The 17,342-nt window shown below is 43.2% G+C and overlaps 1 protein-coding gene across 2 annotated transcripts in view; it reads right to left on the reverse strand.

Moving 5' to 3' along the window:
* SEMA3F (semaphorin 3F) overlaps window positions 1-17,342 on the reverse strand; it is a 365,356-nt gene that overhangs the window by 14,099 nt on the left and 333,915 nt on the right. For both annotated transcript variants that reach the window (XM_069644139.1, XM_069644138.1), the window contains 5 exons: window positions 15,490-15,578; window positions 14,933-14,974; window positions 14,467-14,624; window positions 11,659-11,726; window positions 10,507-10,640 (listed from right to left, as the gene is read on the reverse strand). In XM_069644139.1, coding sequence (XP_069500240.1) covers window positions 10,507-10,640; window positions 11,659-11,726; window positions 14,467-14,624; window positions 14,933-14,974; window positions 15,490-15,578 — 491 coding nt within the window. The remainder of the gene's footprint in view (window positions 1-10,506; window positions 10,641-11,658; window positions 11,727-14,466; window positions 14,625-14,932; window positions 14,975-15,489; window positions 15,579-17,342) is intronic.

A 17,342-nucleotide genomic window follows, 5' to 3' on the forward strand; every position in this document is an offset into this window, starting at 1 on the left:
GTGACTGAGGCCTAGTTTCTGCACTAGACACAGTCCAGCCTTTTTTGACACTTGCATAGTCTCACAGGATGGTGGCAAAAACGTTTACCTCAAATGTAGCTTTCAGGCATCGAACCTGTAGCCCCAGCCATTATTGTACAATGTCAGAGAGGATTCTGCAAAACATACATTTTCTGCCTGCAAAGGACAGGTCCATTCTACAAATACATGTTACAGTATATTTCATGCATTTCAATGAACATATTCGTCTTCCACGCAGGCGCAGCTCGCAGCTGGTGGACATTACCCAGGAGCAATAATAGCACATTCCCTTAGTCTCCATAATGCATGGTGGGCCAAATGCTTCCCTTCACCACCTATGTAAGTGTCTGTACTTCCTTAGTTATTATCTTGAATAGGGAATTACAGCTAGGTACCCCAACCCTTATAAATTGTAATGTATCCAATTCCAGGGCCATCGCAAATAATGATCCCATCTCAGAGGGGCTGGTTGCAGTGTACTTCATATTAACCATAAACTGAAGTATATCGTTCTTTTACTTGCTGATCACTCAGATCAGACTTTTTCCAGTCCAAATCTTACATTTTGCATTCGAATAACGGCGCCTTACTTTGGCGGAATTCAGTGGACAAATATCTCTTTTTAAAGCACTATGCAGACCCAATGTGTTTTTGGAATTGCAGGCCAGGAAACATTTCAAATTAATTAAATGTACAAAGGATATACACTAGATCGTGATTCATCAAAGGAAGACACTTGCAGAGAAACTCATGTGATGCCAAGATTTATAAATTAGTCCGCCCAGAAATCTTTGATGGCAAAGGCAACAATGACACATTTACGTCATCTGGATCGTATTCTTCCTGCAGCCCTGACCCACTATTGACAAGAAACACGAAAATAACCAGTGCCACTCAGAAAGGCTTTGTGTTCACTTCCAGTACCAAGGGAGCGGGCGTTAAAGAGAAGGTTTCCTCTCCCATCGCGTGACTTCTACTCTCTGGGAACAGCTCTGCTCTTGATAAAGCCCAGAAGCACAGAGGTGGCTGTCAAAAACAGCAGAGTGCTCAGGGTTGTAGGTACTCCACGAGCACTGATGGCCTTACACTACTCCCCCGAGGCCCACAGAGGACTCAAACCGCCGACATGCATGTAAATAGTGTCTCTATACATGTTTTAAAAGGAGTCTTCTTCGCTTGTTCCATGGACGTCAATTGGGGGTAGCCAGAGGTAGCATCTGCTGCTTCTGGCAACTTCCTCGATACCCCTGGCAGTGCCTGCGGTACCCCTACTCAAAGAGGCACTACAATCTGCGTAAAATAAAATAAAAACACACAAAAAACGAATTTCATGAAATGCCAACAGCTATACTTTGAAAATCTGTATGATTTATGGGAAACTCATAGTCTTGCACTTCTTTATCATGAAGCAGGCTGCGTTTCTAGGAATTAATTTTATCCAAAGCATTGTTTCAGTTTTAACATGATGGTGAGGCAATCTTTATTTCCAGTGATTAGGTTAACGCAATACAACAGTTAAAGGAATTCACTATTAATGTACCAGAATTAGGAAACTCTTAATAGTCAAATTAACCTCCTTTTTGTCCCAGACCCATTTTATCCTTTGCACTTTAGCACATGTAGTTGTGTATATGTAATATATCCGAATGTAAGGAAAGAAACAAGGCCAAAACCAAGTATTTACACATAACACGGATACAATTGGTAAGTGTGCATGTCCAAGAAAAAATTAAATATTTTGAAGAGACTATAAGAATATATTGAATACCAATTCCTAATCGCAATCAACTAGGCTACCATTCCACAGTGTGTCGAGTTATGCATCCCACTCCAGTGCACTAGGTAAGATAATTCTTGGAATAAATGCAGCATTTACTTCAGAAATATTTTCGCAGCCTGCAGTTTTATTATGGAACCTCAGCCCTTCATTGTTCCAAAGTCAATAAAATGGTGCGGTAGTACTCAATTATGCAGCACTAAATACAAGGCTGCATTATATTTAGAGAGATAGAACATCTGTGCCATATGTTAGCTTTCTGGCCCCGTGACTGACTGAGAAAGCTTGCACACAAACCTCTTCAACCCCCCCAAAATTGAGGTACACCCTCTTCAGGCTCAAGATGCAGTGCGTGTGCAAAGGAAGCACACTTGGCATATGATGGCAGTACATGGGCATAGGTAGCTGCACCTTTCATAAAAGGACTATAACAACTGCTTTGGGAGTCTACAACTGGCATAACATGTGAGGCTATAACTGGAACAAGATGGGAGTACACATCCATATAAGGCTTTACTGGCTTATGTTGGCAGTGCCCCTTACCTATAATGCTTCTGCTTGGTAGGTCGTTGCCATATCATGATGGCACATCACCACTCTACGCTGTTTAATATATTGCTGGAAAGAAACGTGTCTACTTTAGAAACTATTTGTTATTTTATAAACAAACACTTGGATTTTTCTTTACATAAATTGCACCTCTTGCTTCATCATGCTTAAGGGCCTATGACAGCACTTCCTGTGATGCAACTGATGTCACTTCCTATAGGATCATTGGGTGAGTGATGTCACTTATGATATCCCTGACATATTGGTGAAATCACATGCCCTGGCTCATTCCATCAATCCCTTGAGTGGGGTCCCACTACTCTGGTTGCTGCCCTCATAACCGTCAGTGGTCCTTCACTCATTACCATAGAAATTATCTGAAAGGTTTACTAAACTTTCACTTACAGAGGACGTTGCTCATCTCGTTTCTCCTCATTGGCAAAAAGGGAATAAGACAGTTCTAAGATCCCCGGTTTTATACACTGGTAAATAATTTCTCATCTCAACCATGATTTGGTTTTTGCTCTTACTGAACACTTTGTATTTAGGCAACACCGCCAAATGCTGCACCTATTCTCCCCTCGGGAGTATGGTAGAATTCCTGGTTGCCAGACATTTCGTCGAAAAAAATTGGTCGACCAGACAAATGGTCGAACCAATTTGGTCGAAAACCAAATGATCGAAAAATTTTTTTTTTATTTTAACCCTTTTTTTTTTTTTTGGGGGGGGCCCCCCCCCCAACCCCCTTTTTTTCTCTAAAAACCCCTTTTTTAATTAAGCGAAAACCCGAAAAATAAATATATAAATAAAAAAAAAATTCGACCATTTGGTTTTCGACCAAATTGCGTCGACCAAATTGCAGTCGACCAGTTTTTTTTCGACGAGTTGACTGGACACCAGAATTCCTGAATAGGGTGGAAAGGCCACGGTCTAGTTAGTGGTATGGAAAGTAGTCTAAAGAACTATAATGTGCATGTTCAGCACAAAGGGGTGTCTATGAACCCAATGGGCACTGTGTCACATCCAGACAAGTGAAACGTCTTAACAGCTGTACAGCCTGGCATCGCTCTTTTGTGCTCTAGGTGCATGGCAGTAGCTATTGCGCAATGCTTGGGGTGAGGGACTGCTGGAGTAGAATGTTATGGTCCATACTAAAAAGGAACAGGTTTATGTAAACACTTCACATTTTCTGAAAGAGGTCAGTTGTACAACTATAAGACCTGCATAGGCTATACAAGTTGTCACCAATCTAACTAAAAAGAGGCCATGTAACAGTCCCACCACCAGTCACAGGACCGGTCAATATAGACAATCTCTTAAAGCTCCATGGATTATATGTTGGGTACTATTTCCCAGGTTTATATAAGCGCTAGAAGATCAGGTATTTATATAGCACTTCATGCCGGATACATCCGGCTTATAAACCCTATAATCTCTGTTATTACACAATTTAAGCATGTTCAATTTGTCGCCTTGTGAAGAATGGAAGGCCGAGTCAGCTGTGCTGAAATTCAAACCTGTAACTGAAGGTTGGACAGTTATCTAAAGCAAGCACTTAACTATCTATATCACTCTGGCGTATATAGTTGTAATAATTGCACCAGTGTAGACTCACGATCCAATCTTTCAACAGAGGCCTTTAGCTCGAGCATTATTGATTACATATTTATCACACAGTACACCACATTGAGAGCAGACATGTGCATTCTACGGAGAGAGGAAAGTGATGATTAGCCTCTAATAAGTGCACTGAACTGGGTGTTTCCTGTTGACCGGGGTTTGGTGGGCAGGGTGTGCTCACGGTCAACTTGCATATCATTTTTATTTCTTGGTCAAATAACCTGGAAAGGGCTGGTCAGGTAGCTAAAGACGTACTCACGGAATTTATTTCAGAGTATGACCTGCAACATATTCATCTGATGACTACCGAAAGGGCATAAAATTGTATTGATAAATATGAGAGCTGTGTGAAGGTAATCAGCTCGAGAGTTATGGCAAGTAAGGGAAGGTTATATAATCAAGGTGTCAGTGCGATTAGGGTAGTGCACAGACATGAATTTGACCTCGCTTTGAGGAATAAAAAATAGAACTAAGATCTGAACTGAGAGTGATTGCACGTGAACAACCTGAACCAAAGATACATTCCCTACTTCTAAGAAAATGCTGTGCGCAATACAGAACTTGGCTGAAGAAGCACAGATATCAAAAGGAGTGTGAAAAATGGCATAGATTAGTCTACAGTAACATTACAAATGACACCAAAACCTTTTGGATGATGTTATGTTAAAAGGTACTTATATAGCGCACCATCACCAACAGAATTGGTCCCCAGGCTCTCTGGCGGATCTGTAAACAGGAAGCATGGGTAGTGTTAGTTGGGAGGAGGGGAGCAGGAGAGTGGGAGAAGTGATGTGTTGTTGGCAGCTTCAGCTCGGTATACACCGAGTGCTGGGCTTTGGTGCTGGTCTCGGATCGGGCGAGACCTCGAGTGCTGTAGGTGATGTTTATGTGTTGTTGATGCGGTGTGGTAAAGTGTGTGCGGATTGCTGGGAGAGAGAGGGTCGTGTGGCTTTAATAATAAATAATAATAATTTGTGTGGTTTAAGTATGCAGAAGATTGAGGGTTGGGTTAGTGGGGTCTGTATCCTGATAATTAACGTTACTAAGGACTATAGCCCAGTTGTATGTGATGTACCTGAAGTTGACTGGGTTAGGCACAGAGGCAACCGTGGGTGTTATCTTCTCCACAATGGCACCAAGTACCAAAACTGTCGAAGTGTGATGGGACTATAGTATAGAGCAGGCCGATCTAGCCAAGATTGTTGGAACGTGCAAATCCTCTAGAGCACCTGGCCCTGAAGGCACTTGCAATCAGAACGACCCGCAAGTATGGGCAGGTTGTCTCCATCAGCTCTTTCCTCTGATAGGGATTACCCAACAATTCCCCTCTACACGGAAGGCTAGTACTATAGTCGCAATTCACAAAAAAGGTTTGAGACAAGATCCATTTAATTACCAACTACTGGCTATGCTCGATACCCCTGCAAAAATATTTGCTACAGTGATATTAAAAGTTCTAAATGTTTGGATCACACAAAATAACATCATACCCTTTAACCAGACTGGGTTGAGACTGGGATCGAGCACTGCAGACAACGGACTGTCTTTAATTACTACCATAGAACAATCTTGGCTCATAAGGCAATTACCTGTACATGTAGCCTCGTGGACTATATTGCTGCCTTTGATACCGTGGACAGGAGCAGGCTATGGTCAAAGCTGTACATTTGGAACATCCCAGGGGGCTTGCACAAAATGATCATTGCACTGCATGACCACACTAAAGTAAGAGTGTGGATTAACCATCTGGGGGCCATGACACAATGAATAGACAGGTTCTCAGGTTTAAACCAGGGATGTATCCTTGCACCTACACTTTTCAACTTCTACTTGGCACACTTGGGTGATGGTATTAAGAACTCTGTCTCAATCCCTCCTAAAATGGTATGGGTCGGCATACAGTCTGTCTCATATGCCGACAATTTGGCCTTGCTGGATTTAACATCCAACGGCTTTTGAATCATCTATACGCAGTGAATAACTCCCTGAAAATCAATACCAGCAAGACCAAAATCATGGTGTTCCATCCCAAGACCAGAAATAACATGGGAACTAGAAATTGCAGCTGGCCACTTAATGGAGACTCCATTGAGGTGGTGAGCTCCTATAAATATATGTGGGAGTGATTTTTGACCCATAATTGGACAGAAACCTACGCCTGCAACATGTTCAGTTTAGGACCGCACAGTTGACAGGTGCTATCAAGTGCCTGATATATAATGCAGGGGGCTACTCGGTTGGAGCCATTGTGAAGTTGTATCAAACTAAGATCTTGCAGATGATAACATTTTGGGTTGAACTCTAAGGCTAAAAAAGATCTCCAATCTGGAATTGCTCGAAAGGTGCACACTGAAGAGGCTCCTGCGGTTGTGCAGGACTACTGCAGCAAAGTTCATCTACTTGCGATTCAATATAATGTGCATTACTGCCAAAATGCAGTATTGTTGCGAACGTATGTATTGGAAAATAATGAATGCGACTCCAAGCTCATTGCAATGGCTAATGATGTGCTGGGCTCCTGTCAAATAGATCTTATATAGGAAAGTTTCAGTACATCAATGGAGAGTCTAAGAACAGAATGCGGGAGATACTTTGAGAACACAGCAGAAAGCAAATGCCTGTGGACGTGGCAAGTAAATCCTCCGCTACATTATATCTAAATTACTTACTTGGGTGAGAAGGTGTACCATTGCACATAGATCACTTCTTGGGCAGTCATCTCGTCTGGACATATCTAAGAGTCAGATTCAATGGGGTACAGACTTTCGAGCAGTTTAGAGCTTACTTAGGAACTCCAATGGAAGAAAGATTGTGCAGACTATGTGATGATAATCAAGTTGAGACTGAAAAACATCTATTGTTAAGCTGCTCTGCTTGTATCTTTGCGAACACTGCACTGCCCACAATGCCGACCAATAAAATGCCGACTTCCATTAATGCGCGGCACAGTGATCACATTGATCACTTTTGCATGAATTGCCAACCCGCCTCCCCATCCCCCCTTACTTACCTTTCCGGTGGCACACTTCTATGTGTGTCAGTTCCATTCCACTAACGTGGCTTGGAACTGGCGCAGCAGGTTTTCATTTTTTACTTTATCATCCCCTGCAACCACTGACTCTCATTACACTGAATAAGGGGAGCAGGGTACACCCCAGCTCCCCTTATTCAGTGCAACGGGATTCCTGTGTTTTTTTTTGCATTTTAATAGAGAGAATCGGTTTTGCCCCAGAACAAAATTCTGACTGCGACTACAGTCGGAATTTTGGTACAGCTCAAAAGCGTTTCTCTTTATTGGTCAGGTCGGCTTATGTATATTTTTCTACAATACCCCCTGCTCGGACCATTGCCAGGAGAGGGTACTTCATGGCATGGGGTAAATGCGAATCATAATTATAACATTTGGGAAGTGCTCATAACTGGAGATGATGAAACATATTTACCACTTGATGAAATTCGGGAAAACCATTGAGGCAATACGAAGGATCATCCACTATTTATTAATTGCAATTAACAAAACGATTGAAATTGTATTTTATTTTCATTTTATATAGATGTAAATAACATTGTAGCATGGAAATGTATTACAAAGTTGATTTGTATATTAACTGTAAAATACACAACAATAAAAAAACAAACAGAGGCCTTGTCTTTCATACATGTTAATGACTCTGCGGCTTCGAGAGTACCGGTGCTCTCTTGCTTTTGTGTTAACTTGAGTTTCCAGCACATCTATACAGGCGTGCAAGAGTAGAAGGGCCTCACCACAAAGAGAAGTAACAAATCCATCCATTGTCAAGTATAATCCAGTGGCGGCTCATAGATAATGAACGAGAAGACGTCGACCCACCGGGTCTTGGCCTCCTCTCACCCCATTATGGAGGAGCCAGCCCAGTAAAATACAAGCACTCCCTCAGCTGTTATTTTCAGTTGAGGGAGTGTTCTCAACTGTGAAAGGGAAACCGTTTCCCTTTCACAGTTACATTTCCCCAGCCGCGCAAGCTCAATGAGCCATGCAAGGTCGGGCGTGTTTGCTTCCCCAGCCTCGAATGGATCATTGGAAATGCTAGCTGGGGAACTGCACGTCTGAATATGCAAGGGGCGTCTCCTCGCACATAGACAGAGCAGGCTGGAGTGGGGTGTCTCCGGACCAATGCTCAGGCCCTTTGCACGCATCTGCAGGAACCAAGAAGTTTCCCGATTCCTGTTCATGTTTGCAGGGGGCTGTACTGGAGCCCGCTGACCTACGGCAGAAGGTATATTTCATTATGTTAATTTTTTTCAATTTAAATAATGTGTATGATGCATGCATGCTTGCGTTCGGTGAATGTATGATGGATGCTGGTGTGAATGAGAGAGTGCTTTCTGTGTGTATGTTGTGTAAATGTGTGGGATTGTAGGTTTATTACTGAAATAGGTGTATGGATGCATGCATGCTTGTGTTATGAGCAAGCGCATGATGGGTGCTCTTGACTGTGAATGAGACAGCGAGTGGTGTGAGAGAGAGACAGAGCGAGAGAGAGACAGAGCGAGAGAGAGACAGAGCGAGAGAGAGACAGAGCGAGAGAGAGACAGAGCGAGAGAGACAGAGCGAGAGAGCGATATGATTTGGGCAAGTGGGGGTGGGAGGTTTGTAGAACAAAGGCATTTTTAAAATTACTTTTTGCACAACCCTTCTCCGTACCAGCCAAAATCAGCTCTCCGAGGTGCTGTTGAGCCCAGGGGACAGGTATGGTATTTTTTTTTTATGGACCTCTATGATAGATGTATAGTACAATGTATCATACCTGCCCTCAATCACTTTGAGTGTGGCTGTGTGTTTGGTGCGCTGAAGCCCAGGGGATGGGCATGGTATTTTTTTTACTGCCCATCTATGATAGATGTTCAGTAAAAAAAAAAAAACTCCCCCAACCCCTGGTCCCCCAGTGCATGGCATACACACAACCACATTGATTGTTTGCATGATTGAGGAGCTCGGGACCCAGGGGACAGGCGTATCACTTTTTTTACTGGGCATTTATGATAGATGGGCAGTAAAAATACCCTACCCCAGTGCCCTCCAGCGCCTTGCAATCACACAACATTCATCATTATTGGGATTATGTCTGACTGCAAGGTGCTCTCACACCATGGAGCAGGCATGGCATTTTTTTTATTGCGCATGGTTGATAAACCAAGCATGATAAGTGTTACTATGTAGCTAGACTTGCATTTTAATGCAGCCAGTCTAGCCATTTTGTACTGGGCATCTTTGGTAAAGCAAACATAAGTGTTATGTAGCTAGACTGGCATTCCAATGCGGTCAGTCTAGTCATTTCTTATTGTGGTATGACATTTTGTATTGAACATCTGTGGTAAAGCAAGCATGATAAGGGTTATGTAGCTCGACTGGCATTTTAGTACAGCCAGTTTGGACATGCTTTCATACTTTTACATGCATTAAAAATGTATGTAAAGCCAACTGGAGTATGTTCTTATGTGCGGATACTACCATATATATATTGGTAGAACAAACACAGACATGTTGTTTTATATTATAATTTCTGGCATTATGCAAAGCAAAGGTGAGTATGTTCTTATATGGGAATAGTAGGGTATAATGTTGCAGTCAGCATGGAAATGTATGGGCACAGCCAGTGTGAACATGTGTTATACTGGCACATATTGTGGGAAAAAGCATCATGAAAATGTGTTGGAGAAATCCTCCTGTGCACTGTTGGTGACTTGCATCTATTGGATGTCTTCCATGAGTTACCCTACAAAACCTAATTGCAAACTGTTTGGCTTTTTACCCAATTTTTTTTCAAAAAAGTGTGCTATATAACGCACCATTTTTACCCATTATTAAAAAGATTTCTCGGGGGAGAACCCCCCCCCCCCCCAAAATCACTCTTGAGTGGTGTGGGCTCCATCTCTACGCTCGATCGCTCTGGTATATATCAGACGAATATTTATGCACCTCCAGTTAAAAAAATATTCACCAGCCGCCGCTGGTATAATCTGAATACTTTACAGTGGGGGTGCAAGAAAAACCTTTAACAAAAAGGAACAATGCAGAGACACTATCCATGGCAATCAGAAAAATGTGTAAACAACCAAACTTGGCACTGGGGTGGATGGAAAGTTTTAACATATGCAAACCCTCAGCCATGCTGTGATGTTGGTCCATTACAAAATCTGTTGGTGGTTCCAACACAGAAAACATTCTCACAATGAAGGACTTGTACAGGGCTCGAAACTGACATACACAAAGTTGAAAGGGACCAGTGTTCTGCTACTTATAATACGGCGTCTCCGATCATGCTCTAACTCAGGATAAAGGTGCATCCATGTTCTCGCAGGCATGCGGTGTGCAAACACTTAGCTCAACATGCTACAATGAGGAATTTGGAAAACTGTCCTCATGCAGAGAAACATACGTGCACAGTCTAATTTCAGCTCTGGCAACCTCCTTTCAGATATGGATGTGGGGCAGCCTGCATCCTTTACAAATGAGATAACTGTAGGCAGAAGTAGGACCTGTCACTGCAAGCACTCACCTCCTTTTTGCGGTCACTGTTGTCTTTCTGTAGGATCCACTTGATGACGGCTTGTGGGGAGCGTGGCTGGCACTCCAAGAATGCAGTGCTGCCTTCCACTCCATATTGCTTGGCCTCCACGGTGTTCTTATTGACTGTACACCGGAGAGAGTGTGGAAAAAGATCAAGACATTATTTTAGGGCGCCATGATGAACACACTCAGAGCATTGTGAGGCTAACAGAGGTCACTAGGTATGGGTGCATCTTTGAAACCAGGCAAGAGAACCTAATAGACAAGGAACATGTATTTCTTGTAAGGTGATACTGAATTATGGGTTTATGGATCTATGTTTTTGCTGCAATGCAGTGATGGGCGGTTAAGAGATGAATACATATGCAGACAGACCCATCCTAAGAGTAGATCTCTTCAGAATGGTCAAACAGTGAATGGACATACACATAACATGTTATGCCAGTGGGTTTTATATGTTACTTTGTGGCCATTTGCATGATCTATTGGTGCCATTTCCCTCGTGGAGCTTGAACCGACTGAACTGCCATTCCCAAGAATGAAAGAAATACAATTCCTATATAGCACACATATGCAAACTAAATGAGTTCAAGGCACTTCTTGGAAAAAAATGAGCATGCAGAGAATCTGCCATCGCCAAAAAGTGATCACTCATAATGGATGTCAATGAGTCGGTAATCCTGCATACGGATTCCCCCACTAACCTCTAAAGGTAATTTATACCAAAAGAGCCATACTATTTGAGATAGCTCTACTCATTAGCAATCCCACATGTTTTACAAAGTGTGATGGTAGACCTCAATAAGCATTTGATTCAACTATTCACACAGAGAAAGCAACAATCTACAACAATACTCCCGATGGGTATGAGGTGTAAACTATACCTTCACTCCGACGAGTACAGATTGCACAGATTGTTAAACAGTGGGAGGAATCCCCCATGGCCTGCACAAGGACTATTCCTAATCTCAGCTTCGTCGTTCAGGCCACTGCTAAAGAGGCCACTTTTCATGCAGAATAAATAGGAGTTTTCCTTTGTGCATTTGCAAGGTCGCTTTTCTTATTTAAGAAACGAAAGACGAAATGGCCTTTCCTATCTGTTGCAGAAGACAGCTTAATTGGCGCTGAAAAGACCACTCACCATTGGAGTTGTAGCCCCTGCACTGCCTCATTGGGTTTCCATGGCGAACATCCTGCCTCCTGCTCCGTCTGTGAAAGAGGCAAAAGGATGGAGCATAAGGGAATAAGAGACCAAGCAGAGCAGGCGAGAAATGAAATTGGGTGCGATAAGGAAGAGGAAAAGGTAAAGTGAAGAATAGGGAGACCAAATATTCACATTCATGTCAGCTCTTGGAAGATTTTCTCTAGTGGCCAGTTATAGCATTGTGCATATACTCCATAGATCCTGCTGCATTAATACAGAGTGGGTGTGTGTGCATATATATATATTTTATAGTGCAGCAGTCACACTATTAAAGTACAGTTAAGTTGACCAGATTGAATGCAACAAAACCCTTGAAATTCAGTGGATGTGGGAAGTAATGCCCAGCTTAACTCAGCACGTTCCCGTTGCAAAGCCCATGAGATATACTATAAGAGGAGGGATACCGATTGACCTATAAACTGCCATTATGGGGGCCATTGCATTATGGGGGATATCGACGGGAGTGCACCGTGTCATCAGACTAGAGGTGGCGGACGGGGGAAGAGGACACCATGAGAATTTGGGGAGTCGTGAATAGCTGGGAACCACGTTCATAGCTCGAACGTTGTTGCATAACCGGGGTTATTTTCGTGCATCACATGAAAAAAATGCGGTTATTTGCAGACGTTTACATATAACTGATTATTTGTAGTACATTGCAAACATAACTTCGGTTATGTGAAAAAAGTAAAAAAATAAATAAAAAAGTTAAAAGAATTAGAATACAAAAACAGAGGAGTTTCAGTGGTACATTGAGGTGGGGGTAATGGGTGTGGCCGAAGGATATGGGTACTGGGTTACTTTAAGGAACCGAATGGTGTAATATGGAAAGTGGATACGGTCAAAGGCCGTGGCCATGGCTAGTGTGTCCAAAAGTAACCTATTGGTGTGGCCACGGCAGAAGGCCATGGTTAGTGGGCCCGTTTCGGAAACCTATTGGAGCAACATGTACAGTGGCCATGGCCAAAGGCCATGACTAGGGGGACTGGAAGAAAGCTATTGGGGTAACATGTAAAGGGGTCACGGCCAATGGTCATGGGCGAAGACCATGGCTATTGACTAAGAAAGAAAGGAAGTGCTTTAAAATATACAGTGGGCATGCCAAAGGCCGTGTTCACTGGCCAAGGCCAAAGGCCCTGGCTAGTGCGCCCGGAAGACATGTATAGTGGCTGTGGTGCCCTAGTGGGTCCAAAATAAACATATTGGGGGAACATCATGTACAGTGGCCATGGCTAGTGGCACGTAAAAAGAGCTATGGTATACAAAACCCTTGAAATTCACTGGAAGAAACCTTAGTTAAGGTGCAGTTAAGTTGCGCAGATTTAACACAACAAAACCCTCGAAATTCAGCGGATGTGGGAAGTCATGACCATCTTAACTCAGTGCACTCCTGTTGTGAAGCTCCATTTCTTACTCTTTCTTTGGGACGCCACGCATTCAGCTTCACTTCCTCCGGCTTCCTTGCTACAGACTGCAGCATGCCGGTCAAAACCCTTTCTCTCATGACTGCAGGACGCTGGGCGCCTCGCCTCTGCTTCTCTCCGAAGTCAGTGTATTGGCACTTTTGAAACTCAGGGGCTCTTCCTTCACTACCCAGGGGGCTTCCCCTATATACGTCTTTAGTACCTTTTCTCTTTCTCCTGTAGGTTCTCTTCATCATACGTCCTCTTCTACGTCCCAATGGAAAGAGCTTAAAAGGAGGATTTCTATTTCGTGTTAGCAAGAACACATATTGGTTTTCTCTCCACAGACATCGTCCTCAAAAGGGTAAAAAGATGTTATCTTGGAAGGTCCTCTAGGGAGTTCCTCCTGGGAACGGGAGTCCTTATCCCCAAAGGGGTAGTCTCTCCCGGTGAGGTCCCACTTGCCTTTATCTCTGAGGAGGGTATTGCGGAGCAGGCTCACCTCCCTAGCCTCACAGGAGGGGGGTGAGCTCCCACTTGGGAAGAAGGGATGAATTCCTGTGATTTATCACAGTATACACTGCTGGCATTCGAGATGCACTGCTGAGAGCTCATTATTTGTGCATATTATGCTCAGGGCTAGAAGTGGCAATGCACTACTCAATCCTGTAAAGGTAGTATTGGGTCTACACTGCTCATGACTAACAATATCACTGTACATGTATTACGCACAGTTGTGAGGATTTGTGTTGGGTATTTGCTGCACAAGGTCAACTGTTAAAATTCGTGGTTTACTGCTCACGATAAGGAGGGAGCATCAGTATATGTCTGGGGTAGGCCACCCTGCCGCCCTTCAGTTTTGGCCTACAACTTCCATGGACGATCACCACCAACTACTCTGGCAGGGGATGATGGATATTGTAGGCTACAACATCTGGAGGATTATACGCTGGCTACCTGCAGTATAATGTGTAAGACTGAGTATTGCATGTAGTTGGTAGTATTAGCAGTGTTAGTCGTGTATATACCCCACCCTCAGCTGATATAATAGTTCTGGGTAGATCACGTTTATATCGGGCAGTTTTAACAGTGGGTGTATATATTATGCAGGCCTGGTAGTATAACTATTTGGAAAAATTGCATTGCTAGTTAGCAGTGTCTATGTAAAGCATACAACTGCCTTTATTAATGGTGGGTCTATAATACTCAACAGAACATTTACCATTTTGCTCACTGCAGTTGTTTTCAGTGTAAGAAATCATTACTTATCTTAAAACATCAGAACTCATTCATTGCCTAACGTTTCCGCACCCTTTCCAGCTTGCAGCACTTGCCCACTTACCTTTTGGAGGATGCAGAGTAACGTGAACATGACTTGCCATCCCAGGCACAATACGGGTCTCTGGCGAGGCAGCAGTCTGCGCATACTTCCCCATAAACATCGCAGCGATGGAGTGCCAGGTGGGTGACACCAACAGCAGAGGCCACATAAAGTTGTTGCTGTAAGGAGAGTACAGACTAGTGTGAACCAGGAGTGTGCTAATGGCAAATGGTATTGGTACATTTTTGTGAGGAGTCCGACTCCATATTAAATGCATCATTGACCAGGATTCCCTAGTCAATTTCCAAACCTAGACCCAGTGAACAGAGTAGGTATGAGAATCAACTTGGCCCATCTGGACAATGGGCTATAGTCAACGTGGAAGAAAGCGTGCAGGTCAATCGTCTACATGGTAACAAATAAAGGACTCAAGCTAGGACAAGGTTTCTTTCACATGCCACAATTTACTGTACATAAACACACTTACTCTCTTTGAAGAGATAGTCATAGTCTTGATGGGTGACGGGACCTAAAATGGAAGAAGGGAATGAGCACATTTAGCATTACATGGAAACTGATCAGGGCCCTCTAACAAGTCCGGGTTTAATTACAATGGGAGGATATATTCATGCTTGCTGGATAAAAATGAAGGTTGGACCCATAGTGGTGTGAAAGGTATTCCACCCCTGTGGGTAAAATGGGTTGTACAAATTCCTGAATCCCTCACTCTATTGAGCTGGGCACAGATATTATGACTAAAAACCTGGTTATCAGCTCACATTTTTCCTTTTTACAAACTATCAATAGAGTTTCTTGAGGCGATACTGAAGCTGTGATGACCTGCCTCTTGCTTGGGAACTATGTCCATTTTAATGACTCAAAAAAAAAAAATCTGATACCATAAGTAAACCACCAATTGCTCTCTTCAAGCAGAACACATTCTCATCAAAAGCATAAACAAACTTTTCACCTGAGTTTAAACTAGTGGAAAGATAAAGAAAAGATGGCTGGGGATCAAAGAAAATTCTGAAAAGCATCTCAGACCTTGAAGACCTCCACTTCCTCCAGGATGAGTTCTTCTGTCTCCAAATCATCCTTTGGGAGCACAATCACCTTCTGCACAGTTCCCAGATCTGTAAGACAGAATGAGGTCACAGTTTAAGGCAGACCTGCCAATCTGATCCAGACCCGGAACAAGTACCAAGCAAGTGGTCAACGATATGCCAACACATTAATAATCTGTGATCTGTCTATAAGCCTATGTTATCAGAATGTCAAAAGCTAGTCTATGTAACCTGTGGGATTTGCTCCGTGTTAGTGCATACTTTCCTCAGACCACTGCAGCTAGATAGAAAACCCTACCTAGCACCATCTTTCAGCAACAAGGTGATTTTTTTTATCCAATAAATGTTGACGTACTCTGTTAAATACTGCAGAACCATATGACCACCTGTTTGTGTAGAGACACCAGTGATTTAGAGATCACTAACACAAAGACCACCATCTTCAATGGAGCCAGCAAGGGCCCCACCAGCTATAGTAGCAAATTACAGAGGCAATCACCTGCATTAGAGTCAGTCAATGTGAGAGACTGACTGACCGACCCCAATAGGAGAGACAATTATCCCAGTAGCTGCAAACAAAAAAGCCACTAGGCACAAGCACAACAGAGCATTGGGCGAGTACATCTGCCCTATCAAGGGAAAGGTCTTGCTCCATCCATGTGGTAAGAACGTCAGAAGCTCCAATTTAACTTCAAAGTTCAAAAACTCTCCAATAATAGCCCCAAAGTTGGAGACCACCAACTGAATGAGAATGCAATCAACATATAGATGCAATTGCTATAGCATAACTGGGATCCTTTAACACTAAGAGGACTCCGGTGTTGCAGGAAGAAGCTACATTAAATACGAGGCAGAAAGCTGATCCAGATGTAGGAAAATTCAAAAGGAGTTAACCGAAGTGTGGCATGCAGCTTCCGCAGATAGTCGACAACTATGGTGAATGCTGCAACGTCCCTGCATGAGTGGGGAACCTGTGTGGTGACAGTTGTGGGGAAAACTCTGTTTGGTCTTTTAGTGTTGTGTGCTAATCTAGACCTCTGATTCAGAAAATAAAAAGCTTGCTGCACTTATTCGCTGTCTGGCCAGCTGATCTTTCTACTGCTGAATCTCCGGCCACATCTTGCATATTTGGTGCACAAAAGGAGAATAGACTAAGTGATCAGTTCATGGTAGAATGAAAGGCATCAACATTTTTGAAAATTGTGGACTAAAGGTGATCCTTCCCTCGAAGTACGCTGAATCGCCAAGGAAGTGGAACACACTTCAAAATGCAAAGAGAATTGGACAAAATTTGGTTGGAACCACTTGCAGCAATTGTACCAGACAAACATGTTCAAACCCTCACTTAGTGCAAAACACATAGTTAAGCAAGGGTCTACTCGCACAAAGAAAATCGACAAAAGCCCCGAGACCTCCATGTTTCACCCCCAGCACGAAAAAATAATCAAAGAATTATGACCTCTCCAAAGAGCCAAATCTCTGGCACAGGTGCAACAGTATAGGGTACTTAGCAAACAGTCCTGTCTGCCCCACCCCACAGCCAACTTGTAGGTTATGCAAGCGGAGGGTTGAACTTGTGTAATGTTGGTGTAACGTTGCAAATCCACTAGTGATACAAATTAAGTTGACTAAATATGTCAGGTTTCTGAAGAGACTATCTTCACCTTTGGTGACGGTGAAAAAGAACTGGGTGGCTGTGGGCTGCCATACTGTGGGATGTATTGACCCACTCCGCTGTGCTATGCCGCATCACTCTGATAGTTATGGCACAAGAAACTGCAACAATGGCGGCAAAACCCATGTGCGCAGAATAAACCTACAAAAACAATGTTC

The sequence above is a fragment of the Ambystoma mexicanum genome, chromosome 2p (genome assembly GCF_040938575.1).
Source record: "Ambystoma mexicanum isolate Mex_15411 chromosome 2p, UKY_AmexF1_1, whole genome shotgun sequence".
Lineage (NCBI taxonomy): Eukaryota > Metazoa > Chordata > Amphibia > Caudata > Ambystomatidae > Ambystoma > Ambystoma mexicanum.